Genomic DNA, 27,637 nt, shown 5'->3' on the forward strand with positions numbered 1-27,637 from the left:
AAAACATAATTCTCATGTTACCACCTGATTCCAAGGGCTGAGGTTTTACCAAAAAGAGAAAGATTGCCATTAAGTAAGTTGATAACATTGCAGTAGGGTAAGAGGAACAAACTTAGAACTATCTGGGATTGTCAGCTTTTGACTGAGGGTGGTGAGGCCCTGGGATGGAATTCCCAGAGCAGCTGGGGCTGCCACTGGATCCCTGAAAGTGTCCAAGGCCAGGCTGGATGGGATTTGGAACATCCCAGACAGTGGAAGGTGTTCCTGCTCATGGCAGGGTGTGGAATGATGAGATTTAAAGTCCTTCCAATTCAAACCAGTCTGGCATCTTGTCAGTCTGTGGTTGTCAACAGGTCTGTCCTTGGGGCCGTTCCTCTTCCAGCCCCTGTCCCCTGGGCCAGGCGGGTTCCGTCCATCCCAGGCGGCTCTCCAGGGAGCTCCACTCCCTGTCGCCACTATTCTACCGACATCTGGTGGCAGCTGCCTTAGGGAAAAGCGACATTTCCTCAGCAGCGCCCTGCGCCCCCTCAGCGGGAACCTCCCTGTGGGGCTGTGTCGTCTCTGAGGGGACTCCCGAAACACTGCCCGGGACACGCACCTCAGTCCTCTCATGAGACCAGCGGATGTCTGGGAGCTCCAATTAGCCATTGATGATAATCACTGGGTGTCCCGCGCGGCGCTTCCAGGGGTTTGCGGGGGTTTATTTTGAGGTCGCCGTGAAGGAGGTCCGCGTCCCCTCAGCCGCCATGGCGGGAACATGGGCCATCGCTATTCACACGCTCCCATAGCGGGTTTCCGTAGTGTAGCGGTTATCACGTTCGCCTCACACGCGAAAGGTCCCCGGTTCGATCCCGGGCGGAAACACCTGTTTTTGCCTTCATCTTGGGGTGGTTTTTTGTGTCTGTTCATTTCCTTGTTGTTTTGGTTAAGGGGGCTTAAGTTTTTGGTTTGGTTTTTTCTTTCGTGTTTTTTTTTTAATTTATTCTGAATTATGTATTTATTTCCCCGCCGTCTCCTCACGACTCGGAAAGAGAAGTAACCGGCAGCATTCGCCCCATCGCTGACCAGCGCCCGCCTCCCGCCAGGGCTCAAGTGGGCAAAGCGCAGCCGGGCGGGCGCTCTGCGCGCCGGTGCATCTCAATTCGGTTCGGATCAATGAGAAACGGGAAAAAAAAAAAAAAGATAATGGAGAAGGAAAAAAACGAACATGCGTTGGCCGGGAATCGAACCCGGGTCAACTGCTTGGAAGGCAGCTATGCTAACCACTATACCACCAACGCCCGCTGACACAACCCTTCCTGGCTTCCCTCAGGAATATCGTTCTGCGGGACCCAACTATTCTAAAGCAGGGGACAAAGTGCAACGAAAGATGAGAATGGTTTCACAGCCGCCCCACGACGGCAATAAATGCTGAATTTGGGGCCAATCTCCGAGGGAGAGAAGGCTCTTTTCTCCGTGCTTTTTTTACCCTGTATCAGCCTCAATTCTCTCCGTGCCCACCCTCTCCAAGAAGGTGTTCCACGGACTGCCCAGAGAGGCGGCAGATTCACCGTCCCTGGAGGTGTTTAAGGACAGACTTAGCTCCATGGTCTGGATGATAAAGTGAGTATCGGTCACAGGTTGCACTGGATGACCTCAGAGAGCTTTTTCCAACATCTAATGTGTTCATTTGCTAACAGCTCCGTACTCCGGCAGGCATCTCCCTCCCGCTAGAGGCACTGGTTCCTCCCGTGCCGCCCGGGCGCGCTCCCGCCGCGCGCCCGCGCGCTCCCGCCACTTCCGCCGCCGGGTGAGAGGTCGCGCCGTGGCCGCCGCCGCCCCCGCGCCCCCGTTTCCGGGGCTGCCCCGCGCCCGGGACATGGAGCGGCACTGACGGAGCCGCCGCCGCTCCCTCCCTCCCCCGCCCTCCTTCCCGCGCAGGAGCCGCCCCCACCCCCGCCCGGCACGGGGAGGTCGCCGCGCCCCGCGGTGAGTGAGGAGGGGAGGGGGGGAATGGCGGGGACGGAGGGTCCCGCCCCGGCACGGGCATGGCTGGGTGGGGCCCACGCCCGTGAGGGGCGGCTGAGGCGGGCGGGGAGCGCTTGCCCGCTCCGTGGGCCGCATCCCCGCTGCCCGGGGCGGGGGGTGCCCGGGGATTGCGGTGTTTGCCCCTTCCGAGGGCTCTTTCCCCCCTAGGCATGGCGGCGGCCTCTCCTTGCCCCGGGGGGCGTGTGCGCGCCCGGGTTAGGCCCAGGCCTGGCCCTCGGGGTGGTTTGCAGTTCACTTCCCCCATAGGCTGCCCATGGATGGGGTGATGTGGGGTCCCTGCCCTTGGAGGAGGTCCCGTGTGCCCCCAGCAGCCCCCGCTGGGCGCAGGAGGGTGAGGGGCTGCTCGCTGCCCTTGCACGGGAAGGAGCCACGAGGGGCACAGGATGCTCCATCCCCGGGGATTCCCCCTCTCCTGCTGTCCCGAATCCCGGCCTTTCCTCTGCACCAAGGGCAGAGCTCCCGGCGAGGGCTGCAGAGGGACACGGGCTGCTGGCAGCCTTTGCCAGAGCTCATCCCTCTCTGGAGAAATCTCCACAGCTTTATCGCACCCTCGGTGCTTTAATTTTTGGAGATCTTAAAGCTCCCGGCCACGTTGTAAGGGCTCCTGTAGGTGACTTTGTTCCTGTGTTCCGTTGGCTCTTCCCGAATGATTCACGCTGGTTCCTGATCTCTTTTGTGTATTTTGCTCATTTTCTTGGTTTTTTTCCTGGTTCGAGATTTTACCGTTCCTTCCCTGTGTGAAATGTGTGATCTGGGCTGGGTGCAATGAGGGTGAAGATGTTCCTCATTAAAATCACAGAGCAGCCGAGCCTGGCAGGACCTGGGGAAGTCTCTGGTCCAACCCCTGCTCAAGGCAGGGTCAGCTGGGAGATCAGACCAGGTTACTCAGCATTCCTGAGCATCGCTCTGCTGCCCTTCGTGCCTGCATCAAAAACTGCCCTTAAACTGCTGAACGCTGCTGCTTCCTCCCTCTCTGCCCTCCTCTGCAGCAGAGGAGTTTCTTTGTGAGGCTTTGTCTCTCCTGGTCCCCTGTGAGTGCGCTTTTGGTGGAGGAATGGCTGTTTGGGGAGAGCGGGAGCCTCGACAAAAGGCAGTGGTGGGTCTTGAGTGTGTCTGTGATTGAGAGCTAAAGACCTTTGTACTTGGGGAGACAGGACAGCAGTGAAGCACCTTCCTGTGCTCCTGGAGAGCAGATTGGTGTGGGGAGCCAGGGTTCCTCGTGGCAGCAAGCTGAGGGAGCAGCATTCAGGCTTGGAAGATAAATGTGTTTTTTATGTCCCAGGTGGGACTGTGACCCTCTGGCTGGCTCCTTATGGTGTGTCCTTTGTTTGACTCTTTCCTCTAAGAGTATGGACCAGACCTCTGTTTTATCAGATTTTAGTACTTGATACTTGCAATAATTCCAGGATTTTGGGAAGGGGATGACAGAAAGGTTCAGTACTCAAGATTCTCAGATTTTAAGAATTTTCTGGGAAGGAACGAGGCACACCACAGAGTTCACAGGGCCTCGTTGTTCAGATGAAGTCTCTCAGATTTATCAGGGCTGTTCAAACCCAGGCTGACAGAACAGATTTGGACCAAGGAATGAAACTCAAGGATTCCCCACTCAGCTGGAAATGTGACCTATGGAAGATGCTTTTACCCAGCAGTTGTATGAAATCTCCTTTCTCCCCTCTTCCTCCCCAGTTTCCTGTCCTGCCCAGCTCTCTGAGTAGTTAATGCAGAAGATAAAGAGGGTTCGTCTGGAAAACGAGACTGCAGGAAGTTGGAGAAGGTATGTCCAGGCCCCCATGTGGCCTCTGTGCGCTGTGGGACAGAGCAGCCATCACCTCTGCACTGAGAGAAACCCCATCTGTACAGTCCTGCCCAGGCAGCTGTGTCAGGATCTGTGAGTCAGGAAGTGACTCAGGACAATAACTTGTTTCACTCACTTCCAGTATTGAGCTTTACAGTTTTTTTCTGGGTTCTGATTTCCCACCTGTGCTTGTTGTCCCCTCCAGACTAACACCTTGCCCAGAGGAGGGCCTGGTGGCTCACCCACCTCACCTGACAGGGCACAAAGGGCATTATAAGACCCCCAAGGGGCAGCTCCATGTTTTTGGGGGTGGAGAGAGCAGTGATCCTGCAACAGCTCTGAGTCATCTCAGTCCCTGCCTCAGCATGGGGCAGAAGGGACAGGGCCTCTCCAGCAAGGTGGAAATCTTCTATGTGCTGTTGCTGCCTGTCTTAAGATGGTTAATAACTGGTGTCTTGATCCAGCTCACGTTTGAGTAATGTAATCCCCAAATCTACTCTGAGATAAGTTACTCCATGCACTTATTTACTTACGTACACGGCGTTGCCAAACACTGACTACGACTTTTTCAGAGGTGGCTGCAGTGACAGGGGCAGAAATCTGAGTTTCCTTTTACTCTCTATCATGCCAGGACCTAAGTTTTAGGAGTTTTTTTTCCCTTCTAGGGGGAGGTATCCCTGCCCATGGCAGGGGTTTGGAATTAGATGATCATTAAGGTTGCTTCCAGTTCAAACCATTCTGTGATTTTGTGAGAGTCCACCAGACTCCAGCAGTGCCAGTGGTAATTCTCAACACTCTCACCTCAGTTTGTGTGGTGGCTACTGTGCTTATCCCACTTCCCCACTCCATTCTAGTGTCGAAATCACCAGGATGAGAACAGTGCCAAGCTTGGAGCTGTGCAGTTCACATGATAAAATCATGGCAGTATATTTTGGAAGGGGCTCCAGGCTCCAGTTCAGCTGGGGACAGGTACCACTATCACATTTGTGGATTGGTTTTAAAGGTTAAACTTTCACTTGTGAGGAGCCAGCCTGGCTGAGTGAGATGGATTCATCAGCTGGGTGAGAGTTGGCCAGGCTTTGTGAGCTAAAGCCAGGGTATTTAACTGGCTGAGTTGACCTGCAGTGGGATGGGGTTGGGAGAATTGCTCTCAGTTTATGCATTTTCATGGTCTTTCTGTCATGTGTTTCTGACAGGCAGCACTTCTGCCTTCAGCTGTGATTTTAGCTGCTGCAGTGGAGAGCCTGGATACAGGCAGAGGCCGCAGACACACAGTCTTAAAACATCCCACATCTCTTTTGTGGTTTCACTTGGGCTTCCTGCCTGCCTTTGATTAGAAAATACTCCTCTTTATCCATTTTCAAGCTGTGGATTTACTGCTGGGCAGTGGGTACCAGGAGTACCTAAAGAATTATTTTAGGATCTTGTTCTTGTGTTACTATTGGCACATTTTGTACAATTTTGGGACTTAAGAGTCTGAGGAGATGTTACATTTTCAGCCCTTGCACAAGGCTGATTCTGTTTCCTTGGAGTAAAATTATCCAAGCTAATTTTGTGCAGTAAACTGAAGTTCTTCTGAAATTCTCTGTAACATTCTTTCAGGTACCTCCAAAACCCCTCAAGTGTCCTCTTGGAGGGACATCCTGCTTCTCAAGTGGGGTGTCAGAAACAGGTTTCCCTAGTCCTCAGCTCATTCCTGCTTTGCAGTGGATGACATCACTGACCTTGGGCAAGTCTGTGGGTCCACCTCACCCCAAATTAACATTTGTGTTAATGTGGAGGTGGTTCTTATCCTCTCCTTCCACACCTGCTCACTTGGAAATCTCTGAGGAATGCATGCCACGTTTCTCAGAATACAAACGGGGTCTGCTCCTGCTGCCTTCTCTCTCTTAGCAAAGCACTTGCACCTTTTTTGCCTGATTTCCCATCTCTCTTACATCATTCCTGGCCTCAGTATCTCCTCAGGTAAGTGAATGGGTCTGAACCTCTCTCCCCAAGTGATGGGCAGGTTTTCCTTTGGGATAGGAAGGGGATTCCACTTGTGTGGTCTCACAGGTCAGGAGTTTTTGTGCCTTTATGATAGCTCATAACTATGATGACATATCCATACAAATTCCTGGCGTGGTTTTCCTTTGAGTCAAGCTGCTTGTTGTCTGCACCAGATCTGCTGCTTGAGCTTCCTTTAACAGCTAGAGCCAGCCCTGGGAGAGGGAGTTCTCTGAGGTCAATATCTTCATTTACAGGACTCCATATGGGATGGGAGATGGACTTTTCCTTTTGATGTGTTTAAAATGTAATCCTTGGGTGCAGAGAATCCCAGAGATCTGTAGTTTAAGGAGCACCTGCTTGATTTTGAGGCTCAATTCTGTCCCTCTACTCCTCCCTCAGTTTTTTGCCCAGCTCTGAAGGGGAAGCGAGGATGACTGCAGTGGACACGCTCTCGGACAGCTCCGAAGTGGTCGAGATGGAGGATGTGCCTTCCCAATTCCAGGTGCAAAAGCATTCTTGGGACGGGCTGCGTGACATTATTCACAGCAGCAGGAAGTACTCGGGCATGATAGTGAACAAAGCTCCCCATGATTTCCAGTTTGTCCGGAAAACAGAGGAGTCCAGCCCGCACTCTCACCGCCTCTATTACCTGGGTAAGCCTCGTGCCAGCACTGGGGGAACGTGGGGCTCTTCCAAACTCAGCAGGGAAGGGGAGGGATGGGAGAGATCTCCCTCTGTGAGATTTGGGAACTGAGATTGGCTCAGGGCCTGCAGGATCGTCTGCAAAGCCTGGGACTGAGCAGGGACTCCCCAGTGCCAGACAAGCCTCAAACACAGGGATCAGCTGTGACAAGAGGAAGCGTTGGCCAGCCAGCCCTTCTGTGTCCTTTGTCACGCAGGGGATGGGCCAAGAGAAGGGACTGCCTCGTGCCTCTGTAGCTTGGGAGAAGTGGGATTTACTTGCTTCATTAACCAGACTGACTTTCCAAGAAATTCGCTGTCAGTAATGACTAATTACGTGTTGCAGCATATTAATGGCAAGGTGGTATGGCAAGGTGGTGGTGTCTCCTGCTGTATTAGGTATCATGAAGGTAGGGTGCTTGCAAGAGCAGGGAAGAAAATTGAGGTGGGAATGAGCTGTTCCTGGCATTTGCAGGGAAATATCCCTTTCCTTCAGTGGGACTGAAAGCAGAATTCTGTGTTGTACAGGTCCCTTGCTACAGATGGAGCCACGATGTAATTAGTGACAGAGTTGTTGGATTTTAGTAACTGGATCATTTTGTGGCTGGTAACATGGGAAGCTTTATAGACTATAAAGAGTTTGTTGTGCTTTGGGGCATGAGCTGATCATTACTGGGCCAGTACAAAAATTGCCAGATGTGCAACTCTGTGCAGTTATCGTTGCCCTGAAGTGACCCTGCTGTTCTTCCTTCTTTTTCCAGGTTTTGAGTGTAGGTCACTGTAGGTTGCTGGATTTGAGGGACTGATTTGTGTTGTCACTAGGCAGCTCCTGTGTGCCAGTGACTTGATTTGTGTAGTTCTCATAAATTCTTGGGACACAAGTGCTGCTCTGAAGGGCAGGATCTAGAACTGGCATATTTTTCTTGTCAAGTCTGAGCAGTGAGGCTTGATTTAAAGCTTGAATGTATTTCCAGTTCACTTTGATACTGGTTTTGATCTAGATGATTAAAGAACTAGGTGGCTAATTTAAAATTTTTTTTAATGTTCTGTTGTATGAAATGGCAACCAAACCAGCTACTGGGTGGTTGGTGTTCTGCCAGGGTGTGACTGCTTCAGGAGCCAGAAGCAGGAATGAGGATACACAAGTGCCTTTCCAGTGTTTCCTTCCTTAAGGAATTGTACAGGGCTTAGAGCAGATTAATCCCTCAGTTAAGATCAGCATCAGCCAGGTAATCTCAGGGTACCTCTGCTCAGATGTCCCTAATAAAGGGTAAATGCTGATTTAGATGCTGATTCTTTTCCATAATAAATGGACACTCCCAGGGATGGGGCAGCCACAGCTTCTCTGGGCAGCCTGTAAGTTCACAAGTGTTTAACTCAGTGTGCTGTTACTGCTCCAGCATGAAATAACATTTTAAAGTGTTTAAATAAAACTGAGCAGTGGATGGAGAGTCCTGATGAACTTTGCTGTAGGGTTGAATATTTCATCTGGAAGCAAAGTAAACTCTCTTTTGGGGAGGAAGGCAATATTTTCCTTGTAAATGCCAATTGATTGTAGTCAGCCTGAGGTCATTGGAGAAAGTTCTAACATAAGGGGAAGGGAAGTCCAGGTCACATTTGCCTCAGTGTCAGATATGTGTGTCCAGAGTCATTTGTTCCTCTCTGCAGTTTTTCCTGTATGGCCATCCTCAATCATTCCTGGGCCATCCCCACAGAGTTTTGTGTTGTATCGTGGCAGATGCTGCTTATGTTAAACACCACATGCTCAGCACTTTGGTGTTCCTGGATCTCTGAGGATTAGATCTTCACATATTGCTCTGCTTCCTGAGCACTTATTAATATTTCAGTTTTAATTTGAAGTAACTACTGCTGGGTCAGCCAGCTCAGAAATCTCTCTGTTCTGCCCAAAACATGTGCAGAGTAGGCAGTATCAGGGCACAGATCCCTCTGTGAATTTCTGATCCAGGGAGTCTCTGCAGCATAAGTAGAGGGCAAGTTCATGGTCTTTGTTTTGGTGGAAACTGTCAAAATCACAAGTCAGGATATTTGATGGTTGTTTTGGAAGTTGGATTAAGGCCAGGAGCTCATTTGATAACCGCAGTCAAAGGCTTATGTAAAATGACAAGGTCTTTTGACTCTGTAGGATACTGTTTCACATTTGAATGGGCTCTCTGGAGCTTCCAAGCTTTTTCTTCCCCCCTTGCAAGCTGCTGCCTTGGCCTGAATCAGATCCCTGTAGCAAATTTCTGCATGAGAAGTGTGGAAAGTAATGTTGAGTCACCCATTCAGGGAGTGGTGCTCTTAGAGTGGATCTGGAGCATGGGAGGACAGGCACAGAGGGGAAAGTTGGACCTAAAACATTCTGGAGAGGTGGGGTAGTGTTAAATCTTGCTTAGGAAAGTTCCAAACAAATCCATATCTAAGTGGTTTAGATGTTATTCTGGGATTGATCTGGGAGCTGCTGGGGAAGGAATGTGGGTAAAGGCCTCTGGGCAGCCCCAGCCCCTGTTTCCAGACTTCTGTTTGAATTTGCTCTTTGTCCTGGCTAATTCATCTTAAGTAGAATGATGCTTTTGTCCTCCTAATAGGAATGCCATATGGTAGCAGAGAGAATTCCCTTCTTTACTCAGAGATTCCAAAAAAGGTACGGAAGGAGGCCTTGCTGCTCTTGTCTTGGAAACAGATGCTGGATCACTTTCAGGTAAGCCAGAGTGGGAAGACCTGGGGAAACTGGGTTGTGCTGTGGTGGGGACATCTGTGTGGTGTCTGTCATCCTTCCTGCTTTTAAAAAGTTGGGAAAGTTGAGTTTAAATTGCTGCTTCTGCCTTACACTGCTGTGAGTGCACCAGAAAGGGAGGGAACTTTCCCCTCCCTGCTTTCAGTATCCTCATGTCCTTTGTCACTGGCAGCATTGGAGGGTGTTGGTCTTTTCAGCCCTACTTCAAAAGTTCCTGGTGGAACAGAATTTATCTGTCTTGACCCCATTTGGGCTGTGAGTTCTCTCCAGGGTAATTCAAGATCCCGGAAGAACTTTTGTTTGCAGTGTCTGACATGGAAACTGTTTGTGAAGGCTGCAGATAACGTCATTAAGTTAATTGGTTACATCTGATTTGCATAAGCAGAGCAAGCGCAGCTGTTCTCACTTCATGCTGAAGTGCCAACTGTAGAACTGAGAGATTCACAGCTCAGCCCTCCTGTAGGGGGAAGTCTGGGGGGTGTGGGGGGTTTAGGTCTCCTGGACCCCACAGCTGTAGCCTGGAGTAGAGGAATTGGGCACCTGTACCCTGACAGTGCTGCCTGTTTGAGCTGGGGTGTTGTGACAGGCTCAGAGCACTCGTGTGGACGTTGCTCTCCTTGCAGATCCTTTCAGATATTCCTTTCCTTCCATTCCAGGCAACCCCTCACCACGGGATGTATTCCAGAGAGGAGGAGCTCTTGAGGGAGCGCAAGAGACTGGGTGTCTTTGGGATAACATCCTATGATTTCCACAGTGAGAGTGGCCTGTTCCTCTTCCAGGCCAGCAACAGCCTCTTCCATTGTCGAGATGGGGGCAAGAATGGCTTCATGGTGAGTCTGCCAGGGATTGATTTCATGGACTCACCTCAAAGGGGCTTGATGGTTTGGATTGGAGATGGCTGCATGTGGAATCCCAGGCTGGACTGGGGTGGAAGGGACCTTAAAGCCCATCCCAGTGTCACCTCCTGCCATGGGCAGGGACACCTTCCACTCTCCCAGGGTGCTCCAAGCCCCATGCAGCCTGGCCTTGGACACTGCCAGGGATCCAGGACCACCCACAGCTGCTCTGGGCACCTGTGCCAGGGCCTCCCACCCTCACAGGAGGTTCTCCTGGAGCCCCTTCATGCACTGCAAGGGGCTCTGAGGTCTTCTCCAGTGAACATTCCCAGCTCTCTCCCAGCCTGGCTCCAGAGGGGCTCCAGCCCTTGGAGCAACTCTGTGGCTCTTCTGGACCTGCTGCAGCAGGTCCACATCTTCCACATCTTCATCCCTTTGGTTATGGTGGCTGCTCTTTTGTCCTGTCAGGGCCACTTTTACCATCATCCCCTGTGTCTCTTTTAGTCTTTTTCTCTGCAGAGCTGGGAGCTGATGTGGCACCCAGCTCTGTGTGTGTCTCTCTTGCCACAGGTGTCTCCAATGAAGCCTCTGGAGATCAAGACTCAGTGCACGGGGCCACGGATGGATCCCAAAATCTGCCCTGCTGACCCAGCCTTCTTCTCCTTCATTAACAACAATGACCTGTGGGTGGCAAACATCGAGACGGGCGAGGAGAGGCGGCTGACATACTGCCATAAAGGTGTGGGGCTCCCTCCATCCCAAAGAGAATTCCTCTGAGGAGTCTGGCCTGCAATACCCACATCCCTGCCTTATTTCTTACAAGTGCATTTGTCTTTTGGGTCAGCATTTTCCAAGGAGATGTAAATGCAAAATGCAAATGCTGTCTCGTCTTTGTTCCTCTCCAGGCTTATCCAATGTTCTGGATGACCCCAAGTCTGCTGGTGTAGCCACTTTTGTCATTCAGGAGGAGTTTGATCGGTTCACGGGCTATTGGTGGTGTCCCACAGCTTCCACAGAAGGTCAGTCACTGTTCTGCTCATCAAATCCTGGCACTGTGACTGCTGCCTCTGGCTAGGAATGAGTTCTGAGCATGATTTTCCTTTGGGCTGTTCCTGGGGAGATCACCTGAAGGAACAAAGCACTGAGGGGATTATAATTGTGGAGTGTTTGCAGGTGGTCACTAAGAGCTGGGGCTGTACAGGTGTTCCCTCTGCACCAGGGCTCCAGGCAAGCCAGAAACAGCAGGAAATGCTGTTGTAAACATTTCTGCTCTCTGTCCCAGGTTCAGAGGATTTGAAAACACTGCGGATCCTGTATGAGGAAGTTGATGAGTCAGAGGTGGAGATAATTCATGTTCCTTCACCTGCCTTGGAGGAGAGAAAAACAGATTCCTATCGGTACCCCAGGACAGGTGGGTGAAACACGTGGAGCTGCTGAGGCAGCTCTGGACTCCTGCTGGAATCAGCACTGGAATTGAGGCCGTAAACTTGGCATCATTAATCTGGGTGCTTACTGGGATGTAGGAACAGGTTGTAAAAGTTGAGACCTAATTGACTCTCTGATCCCAAAACCTGCTGCAAGAAATTCTGAAGTTTAAATCCCAACCCTAAATGAAAGGATTGCTGAGGAAGTGGAGTATATCTGGTGGCATATTGTGGAATACATTCTGAATCCCTTCTTTCCTCTGCCTCCTGAGAATATGCACAGCCAGCAAGGGAAGGCAAAGCAAACTGTTCCCATTCCCAAAATGACTCTGGTGTCTGCTCACATACATTTTTGGTATTTGTAAATTCACACAGAGCCATTTCAGTAGGACCAGGGGCAGTTCTCCTTTAGAAGCTGTATGTTGTGTAACCACAGAACGTTCAACTTGATCATCTTGGTGTTTTTTCACTTCTTCTCTGCAGGCAGCAAAAACCCCAAGATTACATTGAAACTGGCAGAATTTAAAACAGACAGCAAGGGTAAGGTAAGTGATAACTCAGAAAGGGACATTGCACAGGAGGGTTTTTGAAGCTCCCTAGAATTAAAACAAGGTCACAAAGAAATCCTAAATAATGTTAGTCTGGGTTTTTCATTCTCTTGTAATAGCTGGATCTCTAATGTGTTTATCCAAGAAACAGAAAGACCTGAAAATGCTGACAAGAATCATTCTGGGGGAGATTCAGCTGGGAATGTGGAGGGAAGGGGGAATTGGGGCTTGCCTGGTGCACCATGGCAGAGACAGGAGGGCTGGAGCCAGGTCTAATCTGGGGCTTCAGTCCCTGCCTGTGTCCTTTCCTGTGGCTCAATGCCAAAATCATTTTGCTTTGAAGCTGTTTTTCCCTTCTCTTCCTGCTCTTTGTAGCAAGTCTTGCTTCTCCTGGCCTGACCCTTGCTGATGCCAGTAGCTAAACTTCCTTGCTCTGCCATCTCCCTGAGCTTCCCTGGAGAAGGTGATGAGCTCTGGTGCTCTGATTTGATGTTGGGCCTTGGTTTTGCTGCAGATTGTGTGTGCTCAGGACAAGGAGCTGGTGCAACCCTTTGCTGCCTTGTTTCCCACTGTGGAGTACATTGCCCGTGCTGGATGGACCCGGGATGGCAAATAGTAAGTTCATTTTCCTCCCAAAATAACTTTCCCAAGGGCTCCTCTGGTTGCAGACCCTTGACATGATTCTGCTGTGTTCATGACCTGGTTTTAAAGCCCTGAGTGCCAGAAATGGCACATGAATATTTGGCTTCTTCAGTGCTGTAACATCCTAAAAGTAGGAATGAAGCAGAGCAGAGTGACAGGCTGTGGGGTTTGTCACAACCAGAGTTAAATGACATTGATACAGTAAGTGGGCAGTCCTGGGGAATTCTTTGGAGCTGAAGATGTTTAACACAGGTACAAGGTGTTTCCTGCTGAAAATGGGGCTGTTCTGTGGGCAGTTTTATCTTTGTTCATTGGCACAGTTTGTCCTGAGTCACAGGACAGGGGCAGGGTCTGTGGTGCCACATTCTTCATGCAGCGTGTCCAAAGAGAAGGATTACTCTGGGGCTGGCTATTGCTCCAAACAGTCTTGCCTGAAGAGTTACAGAATTCACCCCAATCTGATTGAAATTTCAAAGTTCTTAATTTTTCCCCCTCCCAAGCTTGGCTCTTAGCTGGTGTATGTGCAGATTAAGTTAAGGTGACTTGGCTGTCTTTGAAGGTGGCATTCTGTAACTCATCATTAATTTTCTGCTCTGGAAAGGAAATTTAGAGAGCTTTCCAGCAGGTAATCCCAGAGGTGATTGTGATGTTCTGCACCAGAGCTTATCTAAATGTGCTGAATATCTCAGTTCCTGAAATCCTGCGGTGCTGGGGGAGAATTGGCTCTTTTCAAATCTGTCTTTCATGATGAAACTCCCCTGGATGCACTCACAGGCCTTGGGGTGGCTGTGCTTTGCCATCTGTCATGCTGAGAGCTGCAGTGCAGCACCACTTCCAGGGACTCTCCTTGGAGGGGAGCAGGGCTGGGACTGAAGCAGCTCCTTCCCCTGGCACCCGTGTTGGGTCTGTGCCTCTCCCTGGCAGAGCACGAGGAGGAGGCTGCAGACAGAGCTCTGGGAGGGTGCTCACTTGAGCTGGAGCACAAACAGTGCTTCCTGGTGGAGGGGTTCCATTCTGGAGACAGGGCTGTGTTAGCAGTGCTCCCTTGGAACAGGCACTGGCAGATCTGTCAGACAGCTCGCCTGAGCGGTACCCCTGTGAAATACCAGAGCTGTCTGGCAGTACGTGTGTGTTGGCACAGCTTCCAGGGGATTAGAAAGCAGCAGTGATGAGAAAAGCTTTGCATTCAGATGCCCAAATCCTTTCTGGCTGCGGGGGGAAGAAAGGGATGCATGTTCTGAGTGTTGGAAAGGGACCTCTATTCTGTGGTGCTGACATTCACCTCCGACTTCTTTCCCCAGTGCCTGGGCTATGTTCCTAGACAGACCTCAGCAGAGGCTCCAGCTAGTCCTTCTGCCTCCAGCACTCTTTATTCCAGTCCCAGAAAATGAGGAGCAGCGTGCTGAATTTGCCAAAACTGTGCCAGAAAATGTCCAGCCATTTGTGATCTATGAAGAAACCACTGATGTGTGGATAAATGTAAGAGGCTCAGGGCTGGGAGGAGAACACAGGCTGCCCCCTCCTCCCCTCAGTTAACCATTCTCATGTTGATTGGTGTCCAGTTAAGTCCTTGCTGTGGCAGCTTTGCTACTCAGTCCCAAATTTGGTGTTGAATGAGGGGTTTGGTAAATCACTCACAGGTTTCTCATCTTGTGTGGCAGGTACATGACATCTTCTATCCTTTCATCCAGCCGGAGGGGGAGGAGGAAGAGCTCTGCTTTATCCGAGCCAACGAGTGCAAAACGGGGTTCTGCCACCTGTACAGGGTGACAGCAATCCTGAAGCCAGGCAGCCACGACTGGGTGCAGCCCTGTGTCCACAGTGAGGGTAAGGACTGCAGCCCTGGGAGCTCCCCCTCCTGTTGGCCTTTGGGGAGGGCAGCGATTGATGCTCGTGGTCTCTCTTGTAGATGATTTCAAATGTCCCATCAAGGAGGAGGTTGCCCTGACTGGTGGGGAATGGGAGGTGCTGGCGAGGCATGGATCCAAGGTAGGGGCTATTTTTATTCTCTTGCAGTGCTCAGCTCTGCATTGTCTGCTCCCAGTCCTGGCCTGAGTCCTCCCTTACACTTGGGACCTGCTAGAACTGCTTAAGCTTCATTTTGTTGCTGTTTTTATTGCTGCCTCTGCTTTCCCCAGAAGTGCTGTAGGCCAGTGCACATGGATCTGATTGCCTTCTTAATCAGACTTCAGATTGCTCCTTAGGTAAATCCCAGGAGTGGGTCAGGCCATAAAAAAGGACACAAGTCTGAGGTTTAAGAGCAACAAAGAACCATTTTGTGGAGAAGCTGGGGATTGCTGCCTTTGCTGAGGCATTTTAACTCCAATGAGTTCTTGCAATGTGGAAATGTGTCCTGGCACTCAGAGTGAACTCTTGGTCTCCAGCTGATCCCTCAACAGAGCCTTTAGGAACAAGGCAGCTGGGGAATATAAAGCAATTTAGAATATGGAGAAGCTGTATCTGTTGTCACTTGCAGAACAGCCAGAAATGAATTTTTATTAATCTTGTAGAAACCCAGTTTCATTTTTGCTTCAGGAATTAACTCCGAGTCTGATCTTTAACACTCCCAGGCGATTCTGTCAAAATAAAGACCTTGGCTGTTCATTTCCAATTAATCTGGATTTTCACTTCTCGCTTTTTAAAAGACCAACAGCTCCAAGCTTTTGGTTTCTGCTGCTTTTCCTCAATCTGCAATTAACCTGCTGTCCCTCCCCATGTGGATTCTCACTGTACATGCTGTTGATTTTGGCCAGAGCTCTTCCCTGCATGTGTTATGGCTAAAATTGTGTTAGCAGCAATTATTTTGATGCATTTGTTGCTCCACAGGGCTCTGCCTGGTTTTCCTGGCCAATTGAGTTGGATGTTTTTCCCTTTGCTGTTCACAGGGGTCTTCAAACTGTGGGTTAGCCAGAAATAGCACTTGGAAACTGTAAGGTGGAAAAACAGTTCAGTTACTGTTGCTGGATCAATGCAGGATTTAAAAGCTGTCGCCTCTGTTCCTGCCTGACCGGGTGGTTTTTAGAAACAGCTTTATCTGGACAGTAAAACCTATTTTAATGTGTCTCAAAGTTTGGTGCTGAGAGCTGTTAGACTGGTCCTCCCACGAATGGGAATTCATTACCATGATGGCTGGAAAAAAGGGACCTGTACCTTTATAATCCAGCCATGCTGGCTGTGGCCAGGTGAGGGTTGGGCTCTTCTGCCAGGTAACAAGGGACAGGAGCAGAGGAAACAGCCTCACGTTGCTCCAGGGGGATTTAGGTTGGAAATGGGGGAAATGGCTGCACTGGAAAGGTGCTCAGACACTGGGACAGGCTGTCCAGGACAGTGGGAAGTCACCACCCCTGGAAGTGTTGAGCAGGGTGTGGATGTGGCACCTGGGGATGTGGGTTAGTGGTGAACATGGTGCTGCTGGGTTCATGCTTGATCTTGGAGGGGTTTTTCCATTTTCTAAATGATTCCATGGTTCTGTAAGATGTCATATAAGCACAGAATGTTCCTTGTTAAGAGGATGGCTTCCTGTTAACCTGCAGGGAACAAAGCCCAGCTTTTTATGCCCATTAATAAGCAAATGTTTTGAGTCTTCAACAAAAGGGCTGAGGGACTGCTGTCTGTCACTGCATTATATTGTCTGCAGTTCTCCCAAGTGCTGTGTGTGTTCTCTGGCCCCTCAACCCCCTGCCCTGAGCAGCCCTGTCATGGTCTGTGTGTGTTCTGGGCTGGCAGAGGAGCAGAGCTTGTCCCTGCCTGTCCCTGAGGCCTCTCTCCTGGCACAGATCTGGGTCAATGAGGCCACCAAGCTGGTGTATTTCCAAGGCACGAAGGACACCCCGCTGGAGCACCACCTCTACGTGGTCAGCTACGAGTCTCCTGGGGAGATCATGCGCCTCACCACTCCAGGCTTCTCCCACAGCTGCTCCATGAGCCAGGTTTGTTGTTCCTTGGATTCCTGACTGCCAGGGATCCTAACTGGGAATGGCAATGACTCGTGGCCGGTAACGAGTCCTGAGTGCATCACCTCATGCCCTGACTGTGCTGTGTTCCCTGCCAGAACTTTGACATGTTCATCAGCCACTACAGCAGTGTGAGCACTCCTCCCTGTGTGCACATCTACAAGCTCAGCGGCTCTGACGATGACCCTCTCCACAAGCAGCCCAAGTTTTGGGCCAGCATGATGGAGGCAGCCAGTAAGTCCTGGGGAGGGGGCAGTGGGGCCTTTGAGTGAGAACTCCCCAGCAGTGGCCAGGAGTGATGGGGAGGGAAGGGGTCTGAGTACCTTCACTCTGAGGGAAGGTGAATCATGTGATCTTGTGGGGGAGATATTTCTCACTTTTGCTCGGTGTTTCACACATGGAGCAAAAGTCCTGCTCCAGGGTGTACAGAGCTGACACACACACAGGGATGTGGTTTTACTGTGGAATCACTGAATGGTTTAGGTGAGAATGGACATTAAAGTCCATCCTGTTCTCATGCCCTGCCATGGACAGGGACATCTTCCACTAGTCCAGGTTGCTCCAAACCCTGTTCAACCTGGCCTTGAACACTTCAAGGTGCTTTTTAATTTGTGATTTGTCTGAAGAGGGAAGGGACAAGTACCTGGGATACAGTGGCTGCTCCATTCTGCACTGCAGGTTTTAAAGGTTTAGGCACAGCTCACAGCAGCACCTGAACCCCTGCTGCAAACACATTGTCCCATCCCTGTCGTTGGGCACAGTGCCCATTGGAGAGCTCCCACCTGGTGAGGTTTTCCTGTGGAATCCCCTCCCTGTGCAGGCAGGTGGAGGCTGTGCTTCCCAGGGAGGGGCTTTGCTAAGCCTTGGCGTGGTTTGCTGTTGAAGGAGCCGTGCTGAGGGTCAGCTTTGGACAGGGCTGGTTCAGGGGGTGGGAGCAGAGCCTGCTCAGTCCCTCAGCACTGTGTGTGACCCTCCTGCTGCAGGCTGTCCCCCAGACTACGTCCCCCCGGAGATCTTCCACTTCCGCACGCAGTCGGACGTGGAGCTCTACGGAATGGTCTACAAACCCCACGATGTCCAGCCTGGCAAGAAACATCCCACGGTGCTCTTTGTGTATGGAGGCCCTCAGGTAAAAACCCAGGGGAATGCTGGGGTCAGGGCTGGGGCTGCTGCCCAGGGCAGAGCTGTGTCAGTCATGCATCAGGACTTGCACTTTGGGTAGCAATGAACACTGTCATGGAATCATGAAATCACGGAATGGTTTGGGTTGGAGCGACCTTAAAGCCCATCCAGTCCCACCTCTGCCATGGCCAGGGACACCTTTCACTGTCCTAGGTCGTTCAGAGATCCAGCCTGACCTCAAACACATCCAGAGATGGGGCAGCCACAGCTTCTTTGGTCACCCTGTGCCAGGGCTTCACCACCATTACAGCAAAAAACTTCCTCATAATATCTAATCTAAACCTTCTCTTTTTGTACCTGTGTTTGACCTCTGCTTCAAACCTCAGATGACTTTTCCAGCATGTGATTTGATTTCTATGGCTCTGATAGCTCGATGAGTGGCTGCTGTCCAGCTCAGGATCCTCCACTGACACAGGAAGGCACTGGAAGGCAGCTGCTGAGCTCTGAAACTCTTCCTCCCTCCTTGTGCAGGTGCAGCTGGTGAACAACTCCTTCAAAGGCATCAAGTACCTGCGGCTGAACACGTTGGCATCCCTGGGCTATGCTGTGGTGGTGATTGATGGAAGGGGATCATGCCAGCGAGGCCTCAAATTTGAAGGAGCCCTGAAAAACCAAATGGTAACGTCCTCCTTGTGCTGGGGAATCTCTGATTGTTTGTCCTTCCTAAGGGTTCTGGCTGCTCATTTCCTGGGTGAGTGTTTCTGTCTCAAGTTTCTACATTTATCAAGTCCACTAACATGAGCCTTCTTTTTGCTTTTCAGGGTCAGGTGGAGATAGAGGACCAGGTGGAAGGTTTACATTATGTAGCAGAAAAATACGGGTTCATCGACTTGAGCCGGGTCGCCATCCACGGCTGGTCCTATGGGGGCTTTCTGTCCCTCATGGGGCTCATCTGTAAACCCAATGTCTTCAAGGTGAGCCTGCACGTGGGGCTGGCACCTTTGGGACACTTGGTTCTCACAGCTTCTGTCCCTTTTGGCAGCTGGAATTGGCATTTTTGTTTATTTGTGGTGGAAATGTCCCCCTGTCCTACCTGGCTGGAGCTCCTGACTCCAGTCCTGTGTCCTGCTGCAGCTCATCCTTGGTGGGGGCTGGAGGAGGATGGCTCTGGGATGGGCTTGGTCTGCCCTACAGGGAGATACTGATGTGCTAGTCCCCATCCCAAGCCCCCAGCACAGTTTCTGGATCACTCACAACTCCTCCTTGCAGAGGGGAAGCCTTTAGTGCTGATGTGCAGGAATTCTTCCCACTGTGACCACAAGAGGAACAGCAGGAGGAGGAATCTGGGTTGTGTGTGGGATTGCTGAAGGAGAATCCTGCTCTCAGGGACAGAACAGCCCAGAGCCTTTCTGCTGCCTCTCCAGGAAAGCAGGGGACACTTGGGCTGTTGAGCAGGCGCTAATGGAGGCTTGGTGGCACCTCTCTGTTTGCCAGATTGCCATAGCAGGTGCCCCTGTCACCGTGTGGATGGCCTACGACACCGGCTACACCGAGCGCTACATGGACGTCCCCGAGAACAACCAGCAGGGCTACGAGGCTGGCTCGGTGGCACTGCACGTGGAAAAGCTTCCCAATGAGTGAGTACCCGCCCCAGACCTGCTCCTGGACCTCTGCTCGATCCCAGAGGAATGGAAATGGAGGATTTCTGATCCTCCTTAACTCGGCAGCAGCTGGGCCACAGCACCCCCAGCCCCCCTGCCAGGCAGGGCTTGAGGCCCACGGCCATGGTCTGGCACTGCCCTTGCTTGGGTTTGGCTTGTCCAGCTGGAAGCTCTTTGCTCAAACCTTCTGCAGACCTTTTATCTGGTGCCTCATTGTGTTTTCCATCTGGTTTCTCATCCTGTTTCTCTGCTTATCTCTCACCCCATGTCCAGGCCAAATCGTTTGCTGATCCTCCATGGCTTTTTGGATGAAAATGTGCACTTTTTTCACACCAACTTCCTGGTATCGCAGCTAATCCGGGCTGGAAAACCTTACCAGCTGCAGGTAGGAGGGACAGGAGTGGGGAGGAAAGGTTCCATCAATCTGGAGAAAGTTCCCTGCTGCGTGTTCTGGGGATGGGAGGGGATGGAGGCAGATCCCCATGTGCTGTTGTGATGCTGGTGCCAGTGCAGACCTCGCTGGACTCAGAGGAGGCCGGGAGGTGGCACTGTGGCTGTTCCATGGCTGCCAGATGTGCCATGTGCAGGCAGAGCTGGTGCCCCGGGGCCTGGAACTTTCCTCCTCCATGAGCTGTTGTGTCCCACTTGGCAGGGGTGGCTGCAGTGAGGGAGGGGGGGTGCTCCAGACCTTCCCTGGCACCTCTTTGTCCTGATGGAGACTGGATGGAGGGAGCAGGGCTGAGGGGAGGGAGTTCTGTGCCTGCTGAGTGACCAATGCCCCGTGTCTGCCCTGGCACAGATCTACCCCAACGAGAGACACAGTATTCGGTGCCCTGAGTCAGGAGAGCACTACGAAATCACGCTGCTGCACTTTCTACAAGAATACCTCTGAGAGCACGAGCCTCTGCAAACTGGACACTGACAGCTCACCTGCCCCGTGCCCTCCCGCTCCCCAGCAGCGTCCAACCCTGAGCACAAGGGGCTGAGTGCCCACGTCGGGCTGGGGATACCCCCAGGCCAGGGGGAAAAGCTGGAGGGCACCTTCCCTTTGGACAGTGCCACCTTCTCTCACTTTCCAAGCTGGAGGTCTGCTCCTGCTCGGCTGCTCGTCCTCCTCCTCTCCTCCAGCCTGGCTGTTCAATGCTTTTTTTGCTGCTACTCCCTCTCTCCTGGGAATCAATGGACAGTGGTCTGTCCCGAGGCTGAGGTTTGTGTCCATCTCTCTCTCCCCAATCCTTTTCTTCTTCCACTGCACCTGTGCAGTTCCCAAACTCTCACCTGCAAGAACTCAGTGCCTGTGTTGGAAACAGAAGAGCCGAATCAGAAGCTGCCTTAAGCCAGGAGTGTGAGGGAAGAGAACTACCTACTGCTCACCTGGGGATCTGCTCTGTGTCCTGGCCCTGCTGCCACACTGGAGCCCTGGGAGCTGAAGAGAGGTCTACAGAAGCATGCAACACTAGTCTTTTTTTTTTTTATATATCTATCTATTTTCAAGTTTAAATTTGCAGAGCAGATGGAGGAAGTGGCCGGGGCCAGTAACGGCGCCCTCTGATCCTTCCTCTCATGGCCGCTCTCACTCAGAGTTGTGCCAACAGGTAGCACAGGCAGCTGGCTACAGCCAGAGCCTCTCTCCAGAGCTCACAGCAGCATTTGGGTTTTTGCAACACAAGATGGATGATATTTATGCAAATCCTCCCTCCCTCCGTTCTCTGTGCCGCCTCCTTGTCCCCTTGTCCTTCCCTGAGCTTTCCAATGTGCACTGAAATTGGCTGTGCTTCAGTTCTCTGCGGGTCAGTGACTGGTCCCCCTGCCCGTCTACTCAGCAATGCTCTCTCCTGGTTTTTATTTACCTGGGCAACAGGAACTGCAGTTCTGGGGAGGGGGATTGAGCAATCACACCTCAGGGGAGCACATCCCCCCCTCAAGCCAAGGGTTCTGCCAGGGGCAAAACGAAAACACAAACAAAACCCACCCAAATGAACCACGTTGACTTGCCCTGGAGTATTTTAAGTGCGTATTATGAAAAGAAAATATTTTTATGGATTCTTATTCTTTTATAATTATGAGTGTAAGATGTAGCGACTCATTAAAATATTGGAAAGAGACGTGGTGGCTGCTTTGGGGGAAAGGAGGAAGCAGCAGCTGCTGCCACAGCCAGCGCAGCTCTGCTGCAAGCCAAGTGCTCTGTTCTTTCTGTGCCGAGCAGTGGAGAGAATATTAAATCCCTGATGTTCCTCAGGGGAAGCATGATCCAAGCAACTGAGGGTTGGGAATCCTGGGCTGTGTGCTTGGCTCACAGTGACCTTGAGCAGTCAGCAGCAGCCTGGGGTGGGCACCTCCCTCCTCCCCTCCCTGCGATGGGACTGGGGGTGCAGCTGCTCTGCTCCCACTCTGGGACACACTGAGCTGTTTGTGCAGAGCTGGGCCTGCCTCTGCTCGCCCTCCCAGCCCAAAGCTCCCAAACCTGGCCTTGCTTTGCCTTCCTCCGTGGGAGCTGCTGTTAATTAACCCACTGTTAATGGCCTGAGGGTGCTGCTGGAGGCTTGTTCTAAATGCAGAACTTCTTCCAGATGGAGCATTTGGGTTCCTGGGGATGACTGGGAGCAGATTTTCCCCTCCTTCTTCTTGTCCCTGTGCTCAAATAATTGTCCCAATATTGCAGTTGTGGTTTAGCTGCTACAAAGCACCTCAGGTGTGAGTTTTGAGGTCAAAGGGGTGAAAGGAGGGACTGGGATGGAGGGAGATGTCTATAAGAGCATATAAGTCTATAAGAGCACCCTGCACCCTCTGTTCCTCACAGCTGGGTGGGTGCTGCTGGATGGTAAGAAGCTTTATTTTTGCAGAGTTTGTTTCTGTGCTTCCCTAATTTAATTTTTAGGCCTAATTTAAACTGCTTTTTCCTGTCCCCAAAAGGCTGAGTGTTTCTTAAGGTGTCTTAAGACGCTCTTGTCTAGAAGAGTTTGCAGATCTGTTGGCTCCTCTGATCCCCCAGCTTGCTGCTGGATTTTTTGGCACCCTAAAAAGAGGTTGGTCATCTTCTTTTGGGGATTGAGAATCCCTAGAGGAATTAGCTGGGAAATCTCCTCGAGGAGCTGTTCCATATGGAACAGGCTCTGTCGGGGATTGAAACACAAATGATGTGGGAGGCCCCACCCCGGGAAGGGCGATGAGAGCAGGGTGGCTCTGGGTGGAGGATTTGCAGCTGGAGGATGAAATGAAGCTGAGTTAATTTCCTGAGTGAGTGGTAATGACAGAGGAACCAGCAGGTGCTGGGGAAACCAGGCAAAAACCATTTTTCCTCAAGAATTTGGGACTTGAGAAGGGCTTGGGAGGCATTTCTCTCCCAAAACTCACCCTGTGGGGCTTTATTTTTAGGTGGATGGTGTGGAGGGAGAACAGATGTTCTGAAGGACTTATTTTTAAAACAAAATCACTCCTCAAGCTACAAAATTAGCTCAGAAAAGTCACTCCTTGCCCTGAAAGATGCTCGAATGGAAAACTTCCTGGCATCTCCATTCCCAAAGTGGGTGTGATAAAGGTGCCACCACAGCTCTGGCTCTGGAAAAGCCACGTCAGTGGAAACTCTGGGTGCTTGGGGGTCTCAGGCACTTGATCTCTGTCCTGGGCCATGCAGGCTGCACCCCAGAACAACTGGAGCAGCTCAGAAATCCCAGGGTCCCCCAAAGGAGGAGTGGGGTGTCCAAGGACAGGGCAGGGCTGGGCTCTGGGTGTGTCTGTGCTGCCCAAACCAAAGGGTGTAAATTGATCTTGGAGAATCCTCTGGGAGGGATTTCGGTGAAATCACAGGCATCCCAGCTCCGTGCTGGGACTCAGGGAATGCTCCAGGCACAGCCTCTGCACAGAACCCTCCTGTCCCTGGTGCCCCTCCAGCCCCTCTCGGAGCTGGCACAGATTTCTGTGCCTCCCCTCTGCTCTAATCCAGGATTTTCCTGCTCCCAGCCCCTGGCTGTGCTGGGGGGCTCAGCCCGGGGCCCCCCGACCCCTTCTCCCCTTCCCATGGCCCTGACCCTGGGGCTGCTGCTGGCCCTGCTGGGCTGTGCCACAGCTCCGGACTCTGCCCTAGAGGAGGCCTGGCAAGGGTGGAAGAGTCTTTATGCCAAGGAATGTCTGGTCCCTTTGTCCCCTGACCACAGGGCCTCTTGCCCGTGACCACCGTGCCCGTGTCCCTATGTCCCTCTGTCCATCCGCTTTGGCCGCCCGGTCTCCTGCCCACACCCAAAATGGCCGCCGTGCCGCCGCTGCCGCCGCGCTGACCCCTGCCGGCCGCCGTACCCGCGCTTCCTCTCAAAGATGGCGGCGCCCAGCGGAAGGAGCGGCGGCCGCGCGTGGGCCGCGCTGGTGCCCGCGGCCCTGCTGTGCCTGGCAGCCCGGGCGGCCGCGGGACCGGGCACGGCCCCGGAAGCGGCCTCGAGCACGGCCGAGTTCGACGTGCGGCCCGGCGGGGAGGTTCACTCCTTCTCCCGGAGCCTGGTGAGCGACCCGGAGGGAGGGAGCGGGAGCGGAGAGGGTACGCGCCCCTCGATGATTGGCTGCGCGACACGTCACTCATATCGCTTGCTGTGGGGATTGGCTGGGCGCGAGGGAGGGCGGGGCGAGCGGGTGGTGAGGGGTCCCCAGGGAAAGAGGGGTCCCCAAAGGGGGCTGCAAAGGCAGGGGGACCCCAGGGATCTGCAAGGGAAAGGGGGTCCCAAATGGGAAGCAAGGGCAGGGGAACCCTAGGGGTCTGCAAGTGAAAGGGGGTCCCCAGGGAGAACGGGAGTCTGCAAGGGGAAAGGGGGTGTCAAAGAAAGAAGGGTCCTCATGGTAGGGGGCTCAGCAAGGGAAGGGCCCCAGTGCAGAAGGGACTGGGGGTCCCTGGGCACCCCAGAACACGATTCCTCACCCCAGCACACCAGGCAGGAGAAAATGGTGGTGCCGGGGGAGGTTTAGGCTGGATATTGGGGAACATTCTTCATGGAAAGGGAGGTGGGCACTGGCACAGTGGCACTGGCGGAATCCCCATCCCTGGAGGGATTTGAGGCCATGTGGCACTTGGGGACAGGCTCAGCGTGGCCTTGGCAGTGCTGGGCACTGCTGGACTTGGTGGCCTGGGGGGCTTCTCCAAGCTCAGCAATTCCTGAAAAGCTGGTGCTAAACGAGGCTGCTGCTGTTCCTCTCTCTGGCAGGGGGATTACAGCTGCTCCTTCACCTACTCGGCCCAGGGCGGCACCAACGAGGTGAGCTGGGCCCCTCCTGCTGCAATCAGCTCCTTTTTCTCACCCTGACAGGAAAAGAGGCTGGGAACTGTTTGTGTGAGAGCACTGTCCTAACTGCAGGGAGCAGGAGGGGCCAGCAGGGAGGGCTGGGGGTGGTGGTGGGTGATTCTGGAGCTGCTGCTGCCCCTGGAAGGGAGGGTTGGGTGATTCTGGAGCTGCTGCTGCCCCTGGAAGGGAGGGTTGGGTGATTCTGGAGCTGCTGCTGCCCCTGGAAGGGAGGGTTGGGTGATTCTGGAGCTGCTGCTGCCTCTGGAGCGGAGGGTTTGGGTGATTTTGGAGCTGCTGCTGCCTCTGGAGGGGAGGGTTGGGTGATTCTGGAGCTGCTGCTGCCTCTGGAGGGCAGGCTTGGCCCCGCAGGGCTCTCCCCACGCTGACCCCGGCTCTCCCCGTGCAGCAGTGGCAGATGACGGTCGGAGTGAGCGAGGACAGCGGGCTCTTCTCCTGCTCCATCTGGAGGTGTGTCCTGAGCACAGCGGGGCAGGGACAAGGACCCTGCAGGGATTTACACCTGGGCAGGGAGGGTTTTCCTCTGCCAGGGATGCTCTGGGGGTTTTTGGTGCAGCTGTTGGTTTATCAATTCTCTGTTCCCCTCTCCCCTGCTCTGCACAAAGCTATAAGAGATCCAGAGGTGGCTGTGGGGGCAGGGAGGGAGCCAGGAATCCTTCACTCCTCTCCTCCTCCTCCTCCTCTGCACCTCTGTGCCGATGACAAAGGTTCTGCTTTCTTCTTTCAGGCCCCAAGGGAAGTCTTATCTCTTCTTTACCCAGTTTAAAGCTGAAGTGAAAGGAGCCAAGATAGAGCATGCCATGGCTTATGTAAGTCCCAGCTGATCCCGGGGAAGCAGGAGTGTGGGAGGCTGCTATAAAACATGAATTAGACATGGAAAACATTTATTAGACATCTGTGCCATAAAATGTGCTCCATCACGTCCCTAATTAGAGGCTGGTGGCAGGCAGAGAGGGGCTGCAGGTGGGCAGCCTGCTCCATTGTGTTCCTGCCCTCAGTCACAGCATTTGCTGGGAGGGGGCTCCAAAGGCACCAGGGCACAAAGGGAGTCTTGGATTGCCTCAACAAATTGCATGTGACAAAGCAAATGAAACCTCTGCTGGTGTTTTTGTCTGGCTCATTCTTCCATTTCCCAGTTTCCAGGGGTGAGGCTTTCACTCACCCCAAGGACATGAGTCTGTGGTTTAATAGGACATAGAAAAACAGACAGAGACTTTCCTTCAGACTTCCTTTGTGCACTTAATTCTTTCCCTGCATGTAAATCTCAAACCCCTTCATTTTCAGTTGGTTTGAATTCTGTGACCTGTTGGATTGCCTCAGCCTCTCACCCTTCCTTCCTTCCTTCCTGTTTCAGTCTCAGGCTGCTGCGGGTGCCCTGAACGACATCCCCTTAAAACAGGAGGAGTTTGGAGTCACTGAAACCACAGGTGTGTGCCTGAGGGGCTGTGAGAGAGGGGCTGGGCTGGGGGACACGCCAGGCAGCAGTTTATCTCCAATCCTGGTGGCAGTGCCATGGAGCTGGGGTACAGTGCTCTCAATCCACCACTGGCAGCTGGATTTTGTGGGTCCATCCCAGTTAAATCCCTGGCTAAGGAGGGGTTTCTCCCCAGCCTGGCATGTGCAGGAGTGGGAAAAGCAGTGCCCAGCACCCTGGGAAGGGCTCAGTGGGGCTGTTTTGTTCCTGCTTTTCCATCTGCTGACCCTGGGCTGTCCTCTCTGTCTCTCTGCAGTGTCTCACAGGGAAGGCAAGTTCCGTTTCGAGCTGTCCAAGCTGATGATTGTGGCAAAAACCCCCCGTGACGAGCTGTGAGGCCAGGCCAGCCCTGGGCAGGGGCCATGGCCACGCCAGCACGGCAGGGAAGGCATTTCCTGCTTACCTGCAGGGCTTTTCTTTTGGTTGACCAAACCTTTTATGTTTTCCATACTGCAATGTGCTGGGGACCGACACGAGTGGGGGCTTGGAGGGCTGGGGACAGATTTGTTCTGCCTTGTGTCAGAGTAACACCCCAGGAGGCTCCTGATCCTCCTGTGCCCCTTCCTGCTTGGCTGAGCTGCTGAGCAGGGCAGAGCTCCCTGCAAAGGGGCTCCTTATCTGCCTGCCTGGGAAGAGCAGTGCAGGGAGATAAGGGGCTGGACTTAAGCAGGGCTTGCTAAAGGGAGGTTTTAACTCTGTAGTCCCTGGAGGGGAGATGGGATTGCTCTCTCCACCAGCGTGACAGGAGGAAATAATTCATTCAGGGGGAGGGAGGGAGGGAGGGGATTGGCCAAAGCTCTGACTCCGTGGTGAGTGTGGGGCTGGGCTGGGGGAAGGCAGAGCAGCTTATTCTGACACAATCAGGAATCAATCCAGGCAACACTTCCACCTGTCAGCACAACCACGGGACTATTTTATACCTACAGAAAAGTGATCTTTTTCTTATCCAGAGTAATAACAGGGAATGTGCAATTCCTTTCCTGTGTAAATACAGCACCAATAAAGTAATAAAGCATCGTGCTCTGGCCTGAAGCTGCTCTGTTCTGTCCCTCCTCCCCTCTCCAGCTGTGTGGACCTTTGTTGCTGCTTGGCCAGGAGGAGCTGAGGTGTCTCACAGGAATTTGGGGGCTGCAGAGGGTTTAGGGGGATTTTCCAGCTGACACAGACACACACCTTGGGAACAGCAAAGCATTTCTGGCTGGGCATTCCTCAGCCCCATCCCACCACACCTGCCTGGGATTCCCAGCTCTGGTTCCTGCCCTCCTGAGGGACCAGCACCTCCTGGGCTCCTGCTGTTCTCCGCATCCCCTTGTGAATGGGCTTTGCCCCCACCCAAGCTGTGTCACACAATTATCGGTGACAGCTGCAGCCAGGCCTGTGAAATGGCAGAGACAGGGCCTTTGTGTCTTTTCTTTCATCTTCTAAGGCTGAGAGTTATCAGTGCCAGGGGTGGGGAGGGAGCAGG

At 52.6% G+C, this 27,637-nt stretch overlaps 2 protein-coding genes and 2 non-coding genes across 4 annotated transcripts; 3 read left to right on the forward strand and 1 right to left on the reverse strand.

Moving 5' to 3' along the window:
- Positions 1-791: 791 nt before the first annotated feature.
- TRNAV-CAC (transfer RNA valine (anticodon CAC)) lies at positions 792-864 on the forward strand. Its single transcript has one exon. It is a non-coding gene; the product is annotated as a tRNA-Val (tRNA).
- Positions 865-1,208: 344 nt separating this feature from the next.
- On the reverse strand, positions 1,209-1,280 carry TRNAG-UCC (transfer RNA glycine (anticodon UCC)). The gene has a single exon. It is a non-coding gene; the product is annotated as a tRNA-Gly (tRNA).
- A 628-nt stretch (positions 1,281-1,908) lies between these two features.
- On the forward strand, positions 1,909-21,521 carry DPP9 (dipeptidyl peptidase 9). Its single transcript, XM_066566417.1, has 21 exons — positions 1,909-1,968; positions 3,715-3,802; positions 6,212-6,465; positions 9,082-9,194; positions 9,887-10,060; positions 10,637-10,805; positions 10,972-11,085; positions 11,349-11,477; positions 11,974-12,035; positions 12,553-12,653; positions 13,982-14,159; positions 14,342-14,507; positions 14,590-14,669; positions 16,457-16,609; positions 16,732-16,867; positions 17,617-17,762; positions 18,287-18,433; positions 18,577-18,729; positions 19,250-19,392; positions 19,690-19,801; positions 20,216-21,521. The coding sequence occupies exons 2-21, from the start codon at positions 3,747-3,749 to the stop codon at positions 20,306-20,308; spliced, it is 2,679 nt and encodes an 892-aa protein (XP_066422514.1). The 5' UTR covers positions 1,909-1,968; positions 3,715-3,746; the 3' UTR covers positions 20,309-21,521.
- A 2,200-nt stretch (positions 21,522-23,721) lies between these two features.
- Positions 23,722-27,192, forward strand: MYDGF (myeloid derived growth factor). The gene is made up of 6 exons (XM_066566509.1): positions 23,722-23,907; positions 24,603-24,653; positions 25,087-25,148; positions 25,426-25,507; positions 26,053-26,125; positions 26,429-27,192. Exons 1-6 carry the CDS (start codon positions 23,728-23,730, stop codon positions 26,506-26,508), a joined length of 528 nt encoding a protein of 175 aa, XP_066422606.1. The 5' UTR covers positions 23,722-23,727; the 3' UTR covers positions 26,509-27,192.
- The last annotated feature ends 445 nt before the right edge of the window (positions 27,193-27,637 follow it).

This window comes from Molothrus aeneus, chromosome 27 (assembly GCF_037042795.1).
Source record: "Molothrus aeneus isolate 106 chromosome 27, BPBGC_Maene_1.0, whole genome shotgun sequence".
Taxonomy (NCBI): Eukaryota; Metazoa; Chordata; class Aves; order Passeriformes; family Icteridae; genus Molothrus; species Molothrus aeneus.